Raw genomic sequence first — 19,701 nt, 5'->3', positions numbered from 1 at the left:
CCAAACTAACATAACATGTTAGAGAGGGTTCCTGCTAGATAGTCAGGTCGTTTCCTCTGGAATGCTGTTTTAAATAGGATTTTAAATGCTAAAAAGTTGTAGCACATATTAATGACATCAATGTGAATAAGTATACTGTTTAACTGAGATAAGGTGGCCTGGTAGGCGCTGTAGCTGTACAAACATAGAATAAGAGACAGTCCCCTGCTTGCAGAGTTTACCATCTTAGTCAACCTGACAGATAAAGGATGGAAGGGGAAACAGGCAAAGAGGACTAAAGTGACTTGCCCAAGGTTATACAACAAGCACTGGGAATAAAACCCAGGTTTCTTGATTCCCAGTCCAGTTATCTATCCAAGTTATGTACTGACAAGTGCTGGGCTGCTACATGATGTATACTATACATTCATATATCCAGGGTTCTGGTTGTATTCATCATAGTTTTGTAAACAAGACAAAATGACAGAGACAAGTATTGATAAAACATTGTAAAAGAAGGATGGGATTATATTGTTACTGTGTCCACATATCTATTCAGGGGACACCATCACAGGGCCTAATCACATCAGCCACACTATCAGAGGCTCGTTCACCTGCACATCTACCAATGTGATATATGCCATCATGTGCCAGCAATGCCCCTCTGCCATGTACATTGGCCAAACTGGACGGTCTCTACGTAAAAGAATAAATGGACACAAATCAGACATCAAGAATTATAACATTCAAAAACCAGTCGAACACTTCAATCTCTTTGGTCACTCGATTACAGACTTAAAAGTGGCAATTCTTCAACAAAAAACCTTCAACAACGAAAAACAGACTCCAACGAGAGACTGCTGAATTGGAATTGATTTGCAAACTGGAACAATTAACTTAGGCTTGAATAAAGACTGGGAGTGGATGGGTCATTACACAAAGTAAAACTATTTCCCCTTGTTTATTTCCCCTCCTACTGTTTTTGTAAAGTGCTGGAAATGGCCCACCTTGATTATCATTACAAAAGGTTCCCGCCCCCTTCCCGCTCCCCACTCTCCTGCTGGTAATAGTTCACCTTTCCTGATCACTCTTGTTACAGTGTGTATGGTAACACCCACTGTTTCATGTTCTCTGTGTATATAAAATCTCCCCACTATATTTTCCACTGTATGCATCCGATGAAGTGAGCTGTAGCTCACGTAAGCTTATGCTCTAATAAATTTGTTAGTCTCTAAGGTGCCACAAGTGCTCCTTTTCTTTTTACGGATACAGACTAACACGGCTGCTACTATGAAACCTATCGTTACTGTGATCCTTGATCATTAAGTAATTTAATGGTGAAAAACAGGTTAGCTACTGGTCAGACACTTAAGCATTCTGAATATTTGGGCACACACCCTTTCTATACTAAGGCTGTGCCATGTGTCATTGGAAAGGTATTTTTTCCCAGATTTGCACTAGAGTAACATTTGGATTATGATCTTGATTTCACAAGGTACTAATGGTCTTGTACAAGGAACACACAGGCAAAAATAGTATGAGTTGTGGCTTCCATTTTTCAAAGAAACCTTAAGGGGATTAGGCACCTATCTCCCACTGAAATGCAATGGTAGTTGTGCACCTAATTCCCTGAGGCTCCTTTGACAATCACAGCTCATATCAGGGGAGGAGTGCAAGAGAGTTTGATGTTCTCCTCTGCCATCCATTACCATGTTGCTTCTCTGTATAGGCTGGTTTCAGAATAGCAGCCGTGTTATTCTGTAACAGACTTTGTTGCAAGGATAGGTTCCTGAGTTAGTGGTTCTGTTGTGTGGTGTGTGGTTGCTGGTAAGTATTTGCTTCAGGTTGGGGGGCTGTCTGTAAGCAAAGACTGGCCTGTCTCCCAGGATCTGTGAGTGTGATGGGTCGTCCTTCAGGATAGGTTGTAGATCCTTGATGATGAGTTGGAGAGGTTTTAGTTGGGGGCTGAAGGTGATGGCTAGTGGCGTTCTGTTATTTTCTTTGTTGGGCCTGTCCTGTAGTAGGTAACTTCTGGGTACTCTTCTGGCTCTGCCATTCCACACAAAGATGGCCTACAAGCCGTCAGGAACAGTATCCCTGATAATGTCATGGCAAACCTGGTGGCTGGCCTTTGTGACTTTGTCCTCACCCATAACTATTTCACATTTGGGGACAATGTATACCTTCAAATCAGCGGCACTGCTATGGGTACCCGCATGGCCCCACAGTATACCAACATTTTTATGGCTGACTTAGAACAACGCTTCCTCAGCTCTCGTCCCCTAACGCCCCTACTCTATTTGCGCTACATTGATGACATCTTCATCATCTGGACGCATGGAAAAGAAGCCCTTGAGGAACTCCACCATGATTTCAACAATTTCCATCCCACCATCAACCTCAGCCTGGACCAGTCCACACAAGAGATCCACTTCCTGGACACTACGGTGCTAATAAGCGATGGTCACATAAACACTACTCTCTACTGGAAACCTACTGACCGCTATGCCTACCTACATGCCTCCAGCTTTCATCCAGACCACACCACACGATCCATTTTCTATAGCCAAGCTCTAGGATACAACTGCATTTGCTCCAATCCCTCCAACAGAGACAAACACCTACAAGATCTCTATCAAGCGTTCTTACAACTACAATACCCACCTGCTGAAGTGAAGAAACAGATTGACAGAGCCAGAAGAGAGTGCATTTCAAGTGTGTGAGCCTCTCTGTTTCAGCAAGCCAGGTGATATTTCACAGATGAGAGAGAGAGAGAGAAACCCTCATGTTATACATTTGGGTTTAGGGGACTGTGCACTCAGTCAAGAGGCTGTGAGTTTAAGTTCATCTCTTCTACTGACAGGTATTTGTATTTCTGTGCACTTCAAAACATTTACAGTTGGGCAAGGCCTCAGCACCGCTGTCCTACAAGCAAAGCAGTATCATTCCCTCCACTGTAAAAATGTTAACTGAGAGGTTGCAGAGGGTTACTTTTGACAGAACTGGGAATAGAACCTAGGCCTTTTATACAGCAGATTCAAGCCTCGTCTATGCTGGTTTTAGATTGATTTACTGATGTACTTAGCTATTCTGACTGTAACTGGTAGACCACATTTCCTTCTCAGGCACACATATACAATCATGATCCCCCAGCATTCTACTGCTGTCTCGCAAATAGCTGTGTAAACCACTAGCAAGGTACAGTAGAACTTCAGAGTTACAAACACCTCAGGAACTGAGGTTGTTTGTAACTCTGAATGTTCATAACTCTGAATGAAACGTTATGGTTGTTCTTTCAAAAATGTACACCTGAACACTGACTTAATACATCTTTGAAACTTTACTATGCAGAAGAAAAATGCTGCTTTCCCTTTATTTTTTCGTAGTTTACATTTAACACAGTATTGTACTGTATTCAGCTTTTTTAAAATTTTTTTGTCTCTGCTGCTGACTGATTGCATACTTCTGGTTCCAAATGAGGTGTGTGGTTGACTGGTCAGTTCATAACTCTGGTGTTCGTAACTCTGAGGTTCTACTGTATACACTTTTCACTTCTCCCCTTAATGGCTGGTCCAAAGAAGACAGCAGCTGTTTTTTAAATCTCAAATTACAGAAGTTGGTACTGGGGATCTAAAGTCCCTGCTGTCAACCTCTATGAGGGATCCTTATGGCTGCAAATGCAATTTCTGTTTCTCCAGTTTTCTTTTTTATAACTGGTTAATTTTGTGTTTTCACTGTGTAAACTAAATCAGAAACAAGTTTTATAGTTAAACATTATTTGTCAGTGATGACACAGTGAACAGTAAAGCACAGGTGTCCCACGTTTCAGTCATTTGTCACACATTTCACTTGTCAGTCACACTTGGGCAGGTTTGAAGATTAAAAGATATGGTTGGTGTGGCGGAGGGCAGCAGCTTATCATATTACCTTTGAAAAGTAGAGGAACCAACAGCCAAATTCCCAGCTTGTCACTGCTAAGTATGATGTTTCTAGCTTAGTGCATAGCAGTAACAATATGTCCATCTAAGGGGAAAATTTAGCTTCAGGAGCAGACTTGAGTGTTCAGGCAACAAAGCAGCGCCCTCTAATGTGATAGTGTTGTGCATGCAAATCATAAGACGAAGGGACTTCTTAAACATCTTTTTCTAGAGAAAAGAGGGATTTAATGTCTCTTTTTTACTTAAGTGTATCAAAGATGATGAATTTTGTGGACAAAAATATGTTTATGAAGTAGGATAGTTTTCATTTGCTTATTTTTTGAAACTTCATTGTATGTAAATGAATCACAGATTTATCAGAAACATATCATTATTGCTTCTGAAAGTTCCTGCTGTATCTCATTAGGATTAAGTGACTTCATTGAGTGTTTTCTCGGTCGCTCTAAAGCATGCCCATACTACGGTGGGAGTGGGTGGCACAAAAGGGAAAAAGGAGATGTACTGTCAAGGGGATGCTCTGAGTCAAATTCTGCCCTAGGTTACACTTGTTCATCCTGTTTGCTAGTGAAGCTTTTAAGTTCCTTGAAACAAAAAGCTGTACACCTAGGGTTTGTCTAAACTGCCGTTGGAGGCGCGACTGGAGCTTGGGTAGGCATATCCGAGCTACCTTTAATCTAGCTAGCACAACTAAAAATAGCAGTGAAGCTTCAGTGGCAAGGACCTGGGCACAGGCCGTACAAGCCTTCCTGGAACCTTGGGTGCATACTTGTTGCTACCCGGCACCAGGATCTGAAGAGCAGCTCAGCTACTGTCCTTGGTTTGCAGGTGGGAGTAGGACTGTGCCTTCACCTTCCTGATTCTGAATCTCCCCACTGAACAGCTAGATTATTCAGGCCATGCATTGGGAGTAGAATTTACCTATAAACTAACATTACGTCTGTCTAAGAATGCATTGGAGTCAGGAGAATCTCAGTTTATTTTTGTAATTGTTTTTATCCTTCATGGTTACAAAGAAAAGCTTGAACATGTGAACCCTAAAGGCTGACAAACAGAGGGCAAATTAAAAGAACCAAAACTATATTAAATCTTGTGACTTTTTTAAAGTCAGTCTCACGATTTTGGGAAGGGCTAACTTCATTTTTGAATGCTTTGGATTGCCAGTACTAAATGTAGGATAATTATAGTGCAATCACAAATGCAAAGCTAAAACTTCAATTATGCAAAATATTTCATAAATTCCTTGGGATTCCTTTTAAAAAGTGATCATTAAATTTGAGAAGTGGAGATTAGAAAAGGAAATAGCAGACTATCTGATCCTCCACTTCTTACTTTGACAATTTCAACTGACTTCAGGAAGGTCTCTAAATTTGATGAGAGATTTGCCTGGATCTAGCCATTTAGCTATATATTCTGGCAATGTGGTACCATACAAAATCGCTAGCTCTTGTTTTTTTTCGGAAGGTCTGTCAATGCCTTAGTTAGTAAAATACCAGCAACTTTCATTTTATGTATTTTGAAAAGACATCTCATGCACGTCATATCGTTTTGTCATAAAATACATTGCTGAGTACATCTTTCTTATTGGCAAAACATACTCCACATTGTGCCTTTGGAAGGATGTATCTCCTCCAAAAAAACCAAATGAGTCTCTTTACTCTAGCAGTGGGTTCTGAAAGAATGATTTATAGAATGGGAAATAAAAATGTATTGAAAAAATGGTACTGAATATTTGAGAAATGAATAGTATGTTAAACACTTATTTCATAAAAGATAGGTGGGTTGCAAAGCAAATTCTTAGAACCTCTTTAGATTAAGGATTAATCATAAGATAATTTATTCTGTCTTTATTTGCTGTTTAATAAAATTATAATAAAAATATTACAATATATGAAAGTGATCCTCCCCATAGGTACCATTACATCTTTGGAATGGAAATATGGGTAGAAACCAAGCAGCATGTCAAATATTCATTATGATCTTGTTTAAATAGCCTTTTTATATTTACTATATTCTAATTTTTATTTGTGATTTAAGGGCAAGAGGGTGATATCATACTGGCTGTTCATCACCTATACTCCATAGTCAAACCTCGCTCAAAATGCTTTCACATGTAAAATATGCCTAAATCAGTTCTGAGCTTAGCACAAAGTCACAAATCCTCTTTGTAATGCAGCTTTTCTTTTTTGTAGACAAAGTATAGAGGTTCAGGAGCAAAGGATAATGGAGGTGTGTTCTTTGGCATAGCCGTTTGACATGTTTCAAAAACTAGATATCTCTTTTTGCCTAGACTACATGGTAGTGCCACACAAGTCACTGCTGCTATATAATAGTGATCATGCTTGAACATTTAAATAAGATAAAATTATTTTATCACTGGAGAGGCCTGCCATTGGTAATTAATATTGTAATATCACCATCCAGAATGGTTGCAATGAAACAGCAGATTTGTGTTAGCTAAAATAGCCAAGGGCTGTACCAGTGTGCTTTCAGGATGCTTGTAGCTTTCACAAAGTTATAAAGAGTTTGTTATGCTCAATATATTATGGGCTGATGCAGACAGCTGCAACAGCAGCATCTCTCCTACATCATGAATGGAATTTTTTATGCAGAATAAAAATCTTTGGGTCCAAAATGCCTGCATCTTGTAGTGAATTCCCACTGAAGTCAATGCGAGTTCTCTGTACCATGGCAGTACAATCCAGTCATCAGAGAACACTATTAAGAAGGTTGCATTGTCAAGCACTCAGATGTTAGGAAATGCCCAAATTAAGGTTGTCTGTTTAACCTTAATTCAGCCCCATGTGCATGGTGATGCAGTCTTTAATTACATCATCACATACTATTTTTTTCCATAGGACTCCTGACTCATTCGGTGCATAAAATGGACTGTACTTAATAAACAGCTATTTAATGTTTTATTTACTACTTGTTGTTCAATATATGGCCCAACGCCTTATTTACTATACACTATTCTGCTCTGAAAATGGAATTAATTTCCTCATGGGCTTTTCTATGGCACTTATCACTATAGTATGCAGGTGTTTCACAAACATTAATTACTTTATTTTCACAACACCCTTGGGCAGTGAGGGGATATTGTCCCCATTTTAAAGGTGGGGAACAGCGGCAGAAGGAGATTAAGGTCAAAAATATCCACTAAGTTTAGGTGCCCAAACTGAGCCACCTTGAATATGACTTTTCACAGTATTTAGTATATCTTGCACTTTAACTGTTCAAAGCATTCTTCATATTTAGCATTCTGTACATCAGACTTCATGGTTTCAAGTCAGGCACCAGAAAAAGAACGTACAGCTAGTGACCACTTGTGAGAAATTTGGCATTAAGTGTCTTGCCCAGCATCAGATAGGAACTCAGTGGCAGAGGCAGGGATAGAATCCAGTTTTCCGGGCAGCATTCAACTACCTTAACCACGAGACCCCCCCATTTGCTTCCAGTCGTCCCCTGACTCAGTCACCTTCTAATTTCTGCAAAAAAAAAAAAACCCAGCTTCCCGCACTACACAGACCTCATTGATCCTTGGAGGTTGTCCATTCTGCGCACTGAACAAACCAGAGGTCTTGGGGGAAAATAGTATATGACAATATAATTAAAGATGCTATAATGCCATCTTTCCCACCTTTCACCCATTTCTGGCTCCCACTCTCCCTACCTGGACTCCTCATCCAAGAATATGCTCCAAGCTCCTTGCCCAGCCAATCCTAATTCCAGTCCTCTTCCCCCAGGTTTCTCATCCAATCTGACTTCTTGCCTTGCCACTCCTCTCCTTGCCAGCTAGTTCCCATCCCCACACCCAGCCTGGTTACTCATCTAATCTCAGTTTACTTGCTGCCCACCAGGCTCCTCGTCCCAGTCTCCTTGCCCAGCCAGTCCCAGTTTTTCCCCAATCTGTCTTCCTCTGCACTGGCTTCCAGTCATCATCACTGCTCCCCACAGTGGTTCCCAGAATGGGTCTCTTTGCTCATCCCAGTTTCTCTGCCTCTCTCCCATAGCAGCTCCCAGTCCCAGGCTTCTTGTCCCAATCTACTCCCTCCAGCCCTGTAGGTCCAGCTCTTGTCCCATAGGCATTTGAGTCAGGCAGCTTCGTCCTCGAGGCTGCCTGGGCACGAAGAGAGAGAGCACTGAGCACAGGAAAGACAGTCTCTGTGCTCTCAGTTCCTATGCCCAACCCCATTTGGATTTGCAGCAGCCAAGAACAGAAATTTCAGGGAAAGTCCCACTCAGCCCCTGCATCTCTGGGCCTGAGCCTGCTCAGTACAGATAGGATCTTAAGAGAATTAAACTGACTAGCAAGAATTTAGCTGCTAACATGTCTCTACTGAGCTTGTGTGAGCTATTTTTTAAAAGCTTATAACTAGGTTTGGCACAGTTACATTTTTATCAGTAAATGTCACTTTCGCTGTACACGCACAAACTGATGGAAAAAACACTTCCATAGGCAATAATCAAAAATTACAGATAAGCAAATTAAGAAAAATGTGGCTTAAGAATTTTTTAACGTTTGATTTAAGGATATTTACTTTGTGTATTTTGACAATTTGTGTTTTAACAGTTATAAAGCTTTAACTTTTTGCATCTCAGTGTCAATTGTCGTTAAATAATTATGGTTTGACCCCCCCACATACACATAATTTCCCCGGACTGTGAAAATTTAAATTGATAAAAATAAAAAATGCTTCAAATAAACATTGATATGATCTGTTGAAATTATAAATTAAAAATTGAATTCTGACAAGGCTAGTCATAACTTAGCTAAATGTGGGTGACTTTTCACAGGAAAAGCAAAAGGCACATCCCTGACCCTAAGGCCACCCCTTTACAAATTTCAAGTGCCTGCTCCAAGGCATGGAGACTCCTACAGCAGCTTCTAAAAATAATTCTTACCACCAATTCATTAACATGGGCAAAACACTGTATTTCCCCCTAATCTTATGTCTAGAAATAGCTGAACCATTTTCTTAAACTTTCCAAAATAATTCAGCTTGAGGCAGACACCCAGCATGGAAAATTTAAGCCCAAATGGTTAAAGATTGGCAGAATTATAAACAACTGAAAAACAAGGTTTTACAATGGGAAGCGTTAATACCTTAATAGCAGATGGTGCTGCCAGCCACACCTAAAATAAAAACATGGCTTACAGTGGGGGAAGTTATTTTCTGTTAATAGATATCTACTTCATTAATAGCTGCCGTACAGTCAAATGGCATCATTGGAGATAACCTTGTGACCAGCCACAATGGGCCAAATAATAAAGTCCTCACTCTCTTTTTACTTAGTCTTTCCTCAGGCAGAACTCAGATTGAAGTTAGTAAGGGCTGAGTACAGTTTTTAAAAGTTGGCCAAACACTGGTAGTGGTGCATGCTAAAAAATGTGTAATTGGTGTTGTCCAGTCTATGTGCAGAGATCACCAGCTAGGGTCAGGAAGGAAAGTTTTCCCCACTTACAGCATTGCATGTAGTGCAAGGTACCATATGGTTTGTTTGTATTTTGCCTTCATCTAAACTATCAGGTCTGTGCCACTGTTGTGGGGAGGATACAGGACTTGATGTTTCCTATGTGTACCTATTGAATGTGCTTAGAAGATATTTTTGAAAGGAAATGATGTTGCACATAAAAATATTTTACTATGGTCCTTGAGGAGAAATGGGCCTACAGGAAATGAGTCTGTGAACACCTTTCAGTTGTGAGCAAGAGACAATATAGGGGTCTGTGACCCCTCCTCTACCAAGAAGCCTTTTCTGTGCAAGGGTAAAGGGTGAAGGGCCAGGACAGAGGGAGACACAGGCAGACAGCTGGGCAAATGACACAAGACAAAGGAGAAAGTCATCAGTGTTTATAGCTGGGGAAGGAAATAACTGCTATAATAGTCTACAATTATTTTATCTTTTCTGCTTATTAGGTCCATTGAAGGAAGCCCATCTCTGAGACGTATGACTATGATGAGGGAAAAGGGAAGAAGGCAAGCTATTAGAGGCCCAGCATTCATGTTCAATAACAGGGGCACAAGCCTCACTGCTGAAGAAGAGCGTTTTCTGGATGCAGCAGAGTATGGGAACATTCCCGTGGTGCGCAAAATGCTGGAAGAGTCAAAAACTCTAAATGTCAACTGTGTTGATTATATGGGCCAAAACGCCTTGCAGCTGGCTGTAGGGAATGAGCATTTGGAAGTGACAGAACTTCTGTTGAAGAAGGAGAACTTGGCGCGAATTGGAGATGCACTGCTGCTCGCAATCAGCAAGGGGTACATCCGGATAGTGGAAGCAATTTTGAATCATCCCGGTTTTGCAGCAAATAAGCGACTGACTCTGAGCCCCTGCGAGCAGGAGCTCGAGGATGATGATTTTTATTCCTATGACGAAGATGGCACCCGCTTCTCTCCAGATATCACCCCCATCATTTTAGCTGCCCATTGCCAAAAATACGAGGTTGTGCACATGTTGTTAATGAAAGGAGCGAGGATAGAAAGACCTCACGACTATTTCTGCAAATGCAATGACTGCACTGAAAAGCAAAAGCACGATTCTTTTAGTCACTCCAGGTCGAGGATAAATGCCTACAAAGGCCTGGCTAGTCCTGCTTACCTGTCCCTTTCTAGTGAAGACCCAGTTCTCACAGCTCTAGAACTCAGTAATGAGCTTGCCAAGTTGGCCAACATTGAAAAAGAATTCAAGGTAAGGGTTCTTTTTTGTTTGCCTTTTTTTTTTTTTTAATGTTGACTTTACTTGTAACTTCATCAGATGCTTGACATTATTTCCTGTATTTTACCTTTTGAGTTACAGTTGTTTTATTTATATTGTTCCTTTTGGTTCTCGATATTTTGAATGCTCATTGAGTAAATCATTAAAAAGCAATTTTGCTTGAAACAAAATTGCTTTTACACTTAATATGTGTCAAGAGCTACAGAAGAAGTGCCAGTGTGAGCATTACTAATCCTACAATGGATGGGAAACAATTTTATTCACTGTAACAAATAATAGCTGTTTTTGCTGAAGTGTACTCTCTAAGGGTAATATAATCTGAGCATCAAGCAGCAAAATTACACTTTTCTTTTACACAATAATGACTTTGTTTCCATTTTTTATTCACACACATTTTAAATGATGTTTTCTACAAATTATGAAGATGACATGTGATTGTTGTTTTACCATTGGACAGTCAATTTTTTCATTCATTTTTTCAGGAGTGTATTTGTCTGCCCAGAAATGTATTTGTCTGTTTACATATGCAGTCTCTTTTATTCTCTTTTTGACTTGTAATATTTTAGTTTCATTGTACACTAATTATTTTGAAAATCTCAGCATCTCCATTAGGTAATTCATGATTGGACAATGATAAACCAATGCTGCCTCTTCATGATGTGCAGTTCCCTGTAACACCTCAGAATGTACACGCACAAAAATCAGCTGTATGGTTGAGGCTACACAGCATTAAAAAAAGCCTGGATCAGGGAATGATAGATTGTAAACAGAGAGTGGTTATATAAATGATGTATCTAGTTGCAGAAAAATTTTTAATGGGGTCCTGCAGGGTCAATGTTGAGTACCGCTTTGTTTAATTATCATCTTCATACATGATGTGAAGGAGGGGAAAAGACTCATTAATCTTTGCAGATCACAGCCAGCTGTAATTTATTACAAACACAATGGAGGACTGAGAAGAAATACAAGTGGATCTAGAGTGAGTGGCGAAAAATGGGTTGGAATGAATAGAATGAAGTTTCATTTGGACAAAGAACAAATGTATTCTTCTGGACAGGAGTAATCCCAAATATTGTTAGATAACAGAAGCAAGGCAGAACTAGTCAGAAGGAAAGCTTTAATGCTGAGAAAAACCTGCATGTGGTTATGAGATAACCTGAAGAGAATATGAGTTTACTCTCCAGGAATGGCCTGCACCGCTGACAGAGTATAATGCCAAAGCAAATATTTTATGATTAGGGGCTTGATTCTGCACAAAATTCATATGGGCTCTGCGGCCCTTACTCCAACCACTGTGGCACTTATTCAGGTAAAACTCTACAGTAAGGGCTGCAAGACCTCTGGGTTCCTTATAGGTTCCTTTTAGCCTACACATCTTATAGGTTCCTTCCATAAGATTCCTTATAGTCTACACATCCTAGAGCCTCTTTTAGTCTTTCTCCATCATCCTGAACTTCTCATCTTCCTTACATGGAGAAAGGAGCTGCCATTACAGAAATAACATACTGTCTATTCTAAATTTCCCACAGCACCTGTCCAAATTATACTGAGGTAGATCAAATTATCTCTTTATTTCCACTGAAATATATTTCTCCGGGAAAGGATTTTGCAGAGACAGAACTGAAAAATGAGAGAGATTTTTTTGCCAAATAGGGACTATCCCTCCAAAACAGAGACTGTTGTCCCACAGTGAACCATAGTTACCTGCTTCACATGCCAATGATTAGTGATGGGAAAACAATAGTTGACACCAATTTAGTATTTTTTTTTACCATGGGCTATTTTCCAAATAAGCCAGGATCCTGTCTTCCAGAGTTATGTGTGTACATGCTGATGACTCATGTCTTTTTAAATAATATTTCAATGATCAGAACCACAAAGTTAATGCATTTTTCTGGCTCTTCTTAAAAATCACTCTTCTACTGGACCAACACAGCAGTAAATCCTACATGCATGTGTTTTACTGTGTGTTACATTAATTATGATTACACTAATGCTCAGACCCCTGTTAGACCCAGGCCCCCTTGTGTTAGATGCTATACAAATACGTAGGTAAACAACAGTTTCTGCCACAAAGAACTAAATTAAGATAAGACATAGGTGTGTGTAACAAACAAACATTGTCATGAAGATGCAGTCATGCAAAAGCATACAGAAGCAAACCCCAATATCTGCAGAGCAGAATTCTATACAATATAAACCCGGTGACAGGGAAACCCCAAAGGTTCAGAGTTTGGATGCATTTGAAAGGCCAGATGGTGGAAATTATACCACTGCTGTGTGAAGTGGGTGATATGTGTTCAAATGACCCCATGAGGAGTACTGGAGAGATTATGTTTCAGGTCAAAGGCCACTCAAGTCAGTCTGCTGCCCCAGGCAAAACTTCAGAGTGTTGCCTCTTTCCTACTCCCTTAGAAGTTTGCGGCAAGAACCCATTCCCCATCCGTGTCCCCCCCGCCCCCCCCCCCCGCAACCTTCCCCCAGCTTCCTCCACCCCCACTGGGGCCAGAGACCATCACCCCCTGCAATGCCGCTTCTGGAACTGCTAAGCTCAATCACAGTGGGACCTGGGCCACCTTTCAAATTGCTGGTAACCAGACCCCTGAGGTCCTGCCCCTGCTCCACCACTTCCCCACAGGCCCAGCCCCTTCTCTGCCTCTTCCCCCCGAAGGTCCCACCCTCATCACTCACTGGATCATCTCAAGGAGCCTGGCTGAAGGTAGAAGGTGGCCCCAGCTGAGCAGAGGCTGCATGGATTAATGATGCAGCACCTCCCTCCATCCTGCTCTAACCGGACTTTTGGTTCAGGTGCCATTTAGGGTTGCCTAGCCCCTTTTTCGACCGGACTTTCCTGTTGAAAACTGGGCACCTGGCAACCCCAAATGGCACCCAGATGGAGAAGGCAAAAACCGGACTGTTCGAGTAAAACCTGGACTGGTGGTAATCCTACCCCTACTCTAAACCCCCAGCCCGCACCCCACCACAGTCCCCCACACGTCCATCTCATACCAGCCCATATTCCCCTGCCTGCCTGGCCTGCTGCTCGGAGAACACTGAGGGTATATGACTGTGGCCTTGCCTCCTCCCTGCCCCCATTTCGATAACTTGCACTGCATGGCTGGGGGTGGCAGTCCTGCTGGTCCCAAAAGTCCAATGATCATGAGTCAGACCCCCCAAAAAGAGATGTTTTTAAAAAGAATATATTGTGTTTTGATCTGTAATTTTTGAGCTCCCCCTGCCCACCCCCAGCATGTGGGACAGTTATAGCATTGCCAGCTCTCCCAGATTTATTGGGCGGTGACCCTGCTGCAAGAGTTCTCACTGGCGCACTGAGCTGGTACAGAGCTTCCAGATTCTCTCCTAACCAACATTCTCATTAATTAGTTCTTTGTCCACCCTGCCCCACATCTACCCATTCCCAGCCACCAATTAATTATGAAATTCCCAGCCCCCAAATCAATTCTGTCCTACTCCAGTCCCACATCTGCCCTTTGCCCCTCTGGGTACATCTGCTCATCTTGTAGCTCTAGGGGTTCTTCACCAACTCCAGGCCTGGGAGGGACAGGACCCTCTTCTATCAGTTCCCACACCTGTGGGGATGGGCAGCTCCTAAGATTCTTTGCTCCCCTCTTCGTCTTCCAAGGCCTGGAGTTACAGGGAATGTGTTAGAAATGGAAGCAGGGAGGAGGAGGGAGCAGACTGTCCCTTTTTTCACAGGATGGAAGTGGGGAGGAGGGAGCAGAGCCACCCTGAGTTGCTGGGCTCTTTCTGCTTTCTTCTTCCTCATCCCCTCCTGCGAGATTGGTGTTGGCTGCTCCATCTCCCCCCTCACCGCCCCCAAACAACACACCTCCTCTCAGCTCCAGAGGGAAGGTGGATCTCTCTCTCTCTCTGCCTGCTTCCTGCAGCAGCTTTTCCTCAGGAGGTGAGGACATGGGGAAGAAATGAAGACTGGAGTTTTTCACACCGTCACCAGATTGGCTCCATCCGCGGCCCATATCATATTACTTGCAATAAAGTCATGAGAGGGTTGCAATAAATTCCATCAGGGCTGCAGGCAGGGCTGCCAAAAGCCTGAGGGTTACACAACATGCCATGCTGGCAACCTTGGAGCTAGAGCTGGGACTGAGAGAGCAGCCTGTTAGCAGATCTTTTTTGTACCTCACTTGAATCCATTCTAGGTTGTTTACCCATGTTTGTTTGGTGCAAGCCCAAGTTGTGACACTGTTAAACAGAGCTGCCTTTTCTACAGGGGTCTTCCTCAGCCTCTTCTGGCATGAAGCTGAGGTTAAAGGTGAATGGCATACTGACTTCTTGCTATGTACTGCCATCGCACTCCATCCACTGTGATTGAGTGTGGCCTGTAGTCCTCTTGTGCTCCCTCCTCTGGGATCATCATGGGGGATATCTAGGGATTTCAGTTTTCAGCTTCAGTCAAAAGCAACTGATAACACAACACTGACCATAATTCTTCCAAGATTTGTTTTTAAAATATAGACACAACCCCTTCTCATGCCTAGACAACAGCAGGATTCATTTCAACAGAAATTCATGAACTGTTCTCAAAGTCTATGGTAAATTGCAGCTTGTCTCATTTCCTGTTTGCACTCTCTTCATTTCACTTTCTGGTTACATGTAGCAGCAGCAGCTCAGTAAGCAGCTTTGGGTGTGGTTCCCTACAGCATGGTAGCGTTGGATACACATTTAATGAGGGGCGATTTAAAAATGTTTTGGGCTAAATTTCCGAAAGCAGACATGCTTAATTGAATGTGCACTGTTGTGTATGTGAAAAGCCCAGTGTAGCTGCATAACTGCTGATTTGCACAAGGAAATACTGATGTACACATGCAAATCAAGGTTTGCACGAACACAGTGGAGTTTGTTTGCAGGCAGTTTAGTGCACTCGGTCTTGAACATTAGATTTTTAATGGGGGATAAAAGGTAGGGTTTGTTTCACTGCTAATGAAAGTGATTTCTTCTTAAATTTATGGAATAAGAATTCAAAGGAACCAATGACAGCTGATTTTTTTGGAAGTCACAAGACCCGGAGGTGGCGAAATATAAATACTGAAAATAGAAAAGAAAACTGAAGGCTCCTAGGGATATTTGACTTCTTTATCTCTTCCCTACTTCCAACTCCTCCTTCGAGTATTTTCCTTTCCACTCTTCCTCTGCTGCTTTTGGTGTATCCTCTTTATTGCTGCCAGTGTGGGTTTCCACTTCTTCTTGCTCCTGTGGTAGGATTTTGCCTTTCTCTTCTCAGCACGTGTGTGAGGGTCTATCTTCTCTCTCTCTCCCTTCTTCTTTCTTCCTTTTCAAGTTCCCCCTATTTGGGATTTCCCCTTTCCTCTTCCCTCGTCCTTTCCCTCTCTGCCCACTCCCTGCGGTTCCCCCTTTTTCTTTCCTTCTGTGGGGTTCTCTTGTCTTCTACCTCTGCGTAGTTCTTCCTCTCTCCCTAATCCTGGTTAAGCAAGGCTGGTCTCAGATGAAACTGCAGTTGGCCATCTCTGGATGTCAGCAGAGGGAGAAACAAAGCAAGAGCACGAGCATCTTGTAGCCTCAGCAGCAGCATGCACTCCTAGAGGCCAGAACAAGAACTGCAGCAATTCCTCCCCTCCCCAGCTCCAAGTTCTCACTGGTAGGGTTAGACAACAAGGTTCAGGATAGAAGTCAGAAATTTCAGATTGTCCCAGACAAATCAGGTCTGTTGGCAAGCATTGAAAAACATTCATTTCATTAAAGTTATTGCTATCATACCAAATTTTAATCTTTTAAACCAGCTGATTAGATTCTCTCCTGTCAGGAAGATACAACAGCCATGATTACGTCTTCAATCGCATTTTAGAAGCTTTAGAGGGGATTAAAAGGAAAATAGTGATGCTGAGAAAGATCTTGCTGTGACTAAGTCATGGTCCTGCTTTGAGCAGGGGGTTGGACTAGATGATCTCCTGAGGTCCCTTCCAACCCTGATATTCTGTGATACTCATAGAATATGAATTTTGCTCCGGCAGTGGATTTGCACCAAATTTGATGTTTAAAAAGCTTTTCTGAGCAATGTATCTGCTCAAAAAGAATGTTTAGAAGTACAATGACAGGAAGCAGTAGTCAATGTAATTGTTGAAAAACTAAATGTGCAAAAGTCAGTAAACCTTAGCTCACACAGCAATCACACCCCATCCCTCTTTTGTATAGGTAGGGCCTAATTCTCACTTACATTAAGGCCGCCTTGCACCACTCTGGCAATGTAAAGGGACCTTAGAGTGAATATAAATTTATAACCACTGTGATGTAGCCTTAATGTAAATGAAGATCAGTCCCAGAGTATTTTGTATTACTCCATAAATTGTTAAATTGATGCCTAAATATGTATATGTATAATGTAGCTTAAGTGATGGTTTCAGTGGCATGAAACTGAATTTTAATTTCCGAGCTTTTTTCTTTTCTTTTTCAAAAATAGCTTTTCACTAATAGCTTTTTCCATTAAATGTCCATGTTCTTTTAAGAAAAAAGAAAAGCAAGTGAATGCTTAGATGGTAACGGAAGTTGTGTGAGCTGCGTGTATGGTACACTATTATTATTTTCAGATTTGAAATCCTTTACTTCTCAGGCAATTCCTTCATTTAATGAATCCCACAGCCGCCCCTCAGCTCTATGTACCTATCAGTGAAGGCATTTTAAAATGTACGAAAAAGCCTGGTCAGTTCTCTCACAGTGAAATTAAATTGTATTCATGCAAGGACAAAATTTGGATCTTGCTGCATAAAAAAGGTCATTTGGATTAACGCAAAAAAAAAGCCAAACTACATTTTACTAAACTTTAAAAAAATCAGCACTGAGCAGAGAATAGGCTGAATTAATGTCAGAGCAGGGACTGATTTTTCTAAAATAATTGTAAGTGCCAGAAAGTAGAATTTAGGATGGCTGTGATTCCTCTCCCATCAATATAATGCTATTACTGCTGGCAATGAGGTTTTATATAGGTGCATCCTCACACACACTATCAGTTGCAGGATCTGAGCCATAATTTGTGGCCTTATGTTTCCTGTATGGCATGCTGGGTAATAACATGAGAGGATTCCATGTTTCTAAAACTAAAACGCCTTTTTATTAAGAGAGCTATGTATAGAGATGCTGCAGCCGAAGCTAGCTTTGAAGCTAGGGTTGCCAATTTCTATTTGCACAAAACTGACACCTTTGCCCCGCCCCTCTTCCAAAGCCCCTCCTCTTCTCTGAGGCCCTTCCCCTTCTCTGAGGCCACGCTCCTGCTCACTCCATCCCTGCTCCCTCTGTCGCTTGCTCTCCTCACCCTCAGTCACTCGTTCATTTTCACTGGGCTGGCTTGGGGGCTGGGATGCAGGAGGGGGTGAGGGCTCCAACTGGGGTGAGGGCTCTGGGGTAGGACCAGGGATGAGGGGTTTGGAGTGCAGAAGGGGACTCCAGGCTGGGGGATGGAGCCGAGGGGTTTGAAGTATGGGAAGGGGCTCCGGGCTGAGGCAGGGGATTGGGGTGTGGGAGAAGGTACGGGCTCTGGGCTGGGGGTGTGGGTTCCAGGATGGGGCAGAAATGAGGGGTTCAGGGTGCGGGAGGGGGCTCCATGCTGGCTGAGGGGGATGGGAGTGAGGGCTTCAGCTAAGGGTGCAGGCTCTGGGGTGGGGCTGGGGATGAGGGGTTTGCGGTGGTGGAGGGTGCTCTGGGGTGGGACCGAGGGGCAGGGTGGGGGCAGCGCATGGAGCCCCCTGGCTGCCCCTATGACTAGGAGCCAGAGGGGGGACATGCTCCTGCTTCCGGGAGCCTGCTTTAGCCCTGACAACCGGACTTTTAACAGCCCAGTCAGTGGTGCTGACCAGAGCCACCAGGGTTCCTTTTCAACCAGGCATTCCCATCGAAAACTGGACACCTGACAACCCTAATTGAACCCATATCCACAGTGACTGGCTTCTTGGTGCCTCCTCCAAACTCTTCTCTCTTGCAACCTGTGCTCCTCCCTCCAAATTCCATGCAGGTTGCTATTCCTTATATTATTAACAAAATGTTAAGTGTTAATTTCCTTTCTTATGCCTGTTCTTTTAACTCCAAATTATTCTGTACATGGTGATTAATGTGCTTTCCTTTCCACCATTTATATAAATGCCTATTTAGTAGTAGTGAAAATGGTAGCAACTGTCTTTAAGTAGCAAATTAATTATTTAAGGGAAACCTTTCAATTTCTTAATTACTGATAAGCAATGCTTTTGGAAATTAGAAAATAGTACATATAAATACTGTATAACATAGAATATCAGGGCTGGAAGGGACCTTAGGAGGTCATTTAGTCCAACCCCCTGCTCAAAGCAGGACCAATCCCCAATTTTTGCCCCAGATCCCTAAATGGCCCCCCTCAAGGATTGAGCTCACAACCCTGGGGTTAGTAGGCCAATGCGCAAACCACTGAGCTATCCCTCCTCACAATGAGGTTGTTGTTTTTTTTTTAACATTGCTGTGTAGAGCAATTTTCCAAAACATATTACAAAATGCTAATTCTGTTAAAAAATTAACAAAACTAATAGCAGAAGGGGTAAGAAATTGAGGAGTTTAAGCAAAGGAAGAGATATGTTTGCAGATATAGGAAGGATTTTCCAGCTGACAGGAGTTGCAGAGAGGAAGGGTCTCACATGAAGAGTGTTGAGAAGATGGAGTGTGTGAAAAGAAAGAGAGAATGCCAGTGCTAGATGAATAGAGAATAGTCAGAGTATGTGGAGACAAAGGATTCACATCAGTACTTTTGTGGCCTATAGGAAAAACTAGCTGGAGCAAATGTATGGAGGGTTTGAAAAGAAAAGGGAATACAGTCTTGAATTGGGTCCTGAAATGAATGATGACTAGTAGGATTGTTTATGCAACTGATGGGATCATATTTCTTTGTACATGTGGGAAGATGGCCAACTGCACCTGTATATGAGGGAATCAAGTGCTGGGTCTTGGCAAGGCCACTGAGGAAGGTGTTAGAGAAATCAAGGTGAGGAGATGAAAGCACGAATGAAGATTTCAACAGAAGTGGAACTGAGATGTAGGCATGCATGGCTAATGG

General features: G+C 42.3%; 1 protein-coding gene across 1 annotated transcript in view; it reads left to right on the top strand.

Annotated features, from left to right (window-relative positions):
• TRPC3 (transient receptor potential cation channel subfamily C member 3) overlaps positions 1–19,701 on the top strand; it is a 68,706-nt gene that overhangs the window by 3,003 nt on the left and 46,002 nt on the right. Inside the window, exon 2 of the mRNA XM_077815183.1 lies at positions 9,836–10,607. Coding sequence (XP_077671309.1) covers positions 9,836–10,607 — 772 coding nt within the window. The remainder of the gene's footprint in view (positions 1–9,835; positions 10,608–19,701) is intronic.

This window comes from Eretmochelys imbricata, chromosome 4 (genome assembly GCF_965152235.1).
Source record: "Eretmochelys imbricata isolate rEreImb1 chromosome 4, rEreImb1.hap1, whole genome shotgun sequence".
Lineage (NCBI taxonomy): Eukaryota > Metazoa > Chordata > Testudines > Cheloniidae > Eretmochelys > Eretmochelys imbricata.
Note: the sequence above shows the minus strand (reverse complement) of the source record. Positions and strands in the feature narration are given on the sequence as shown.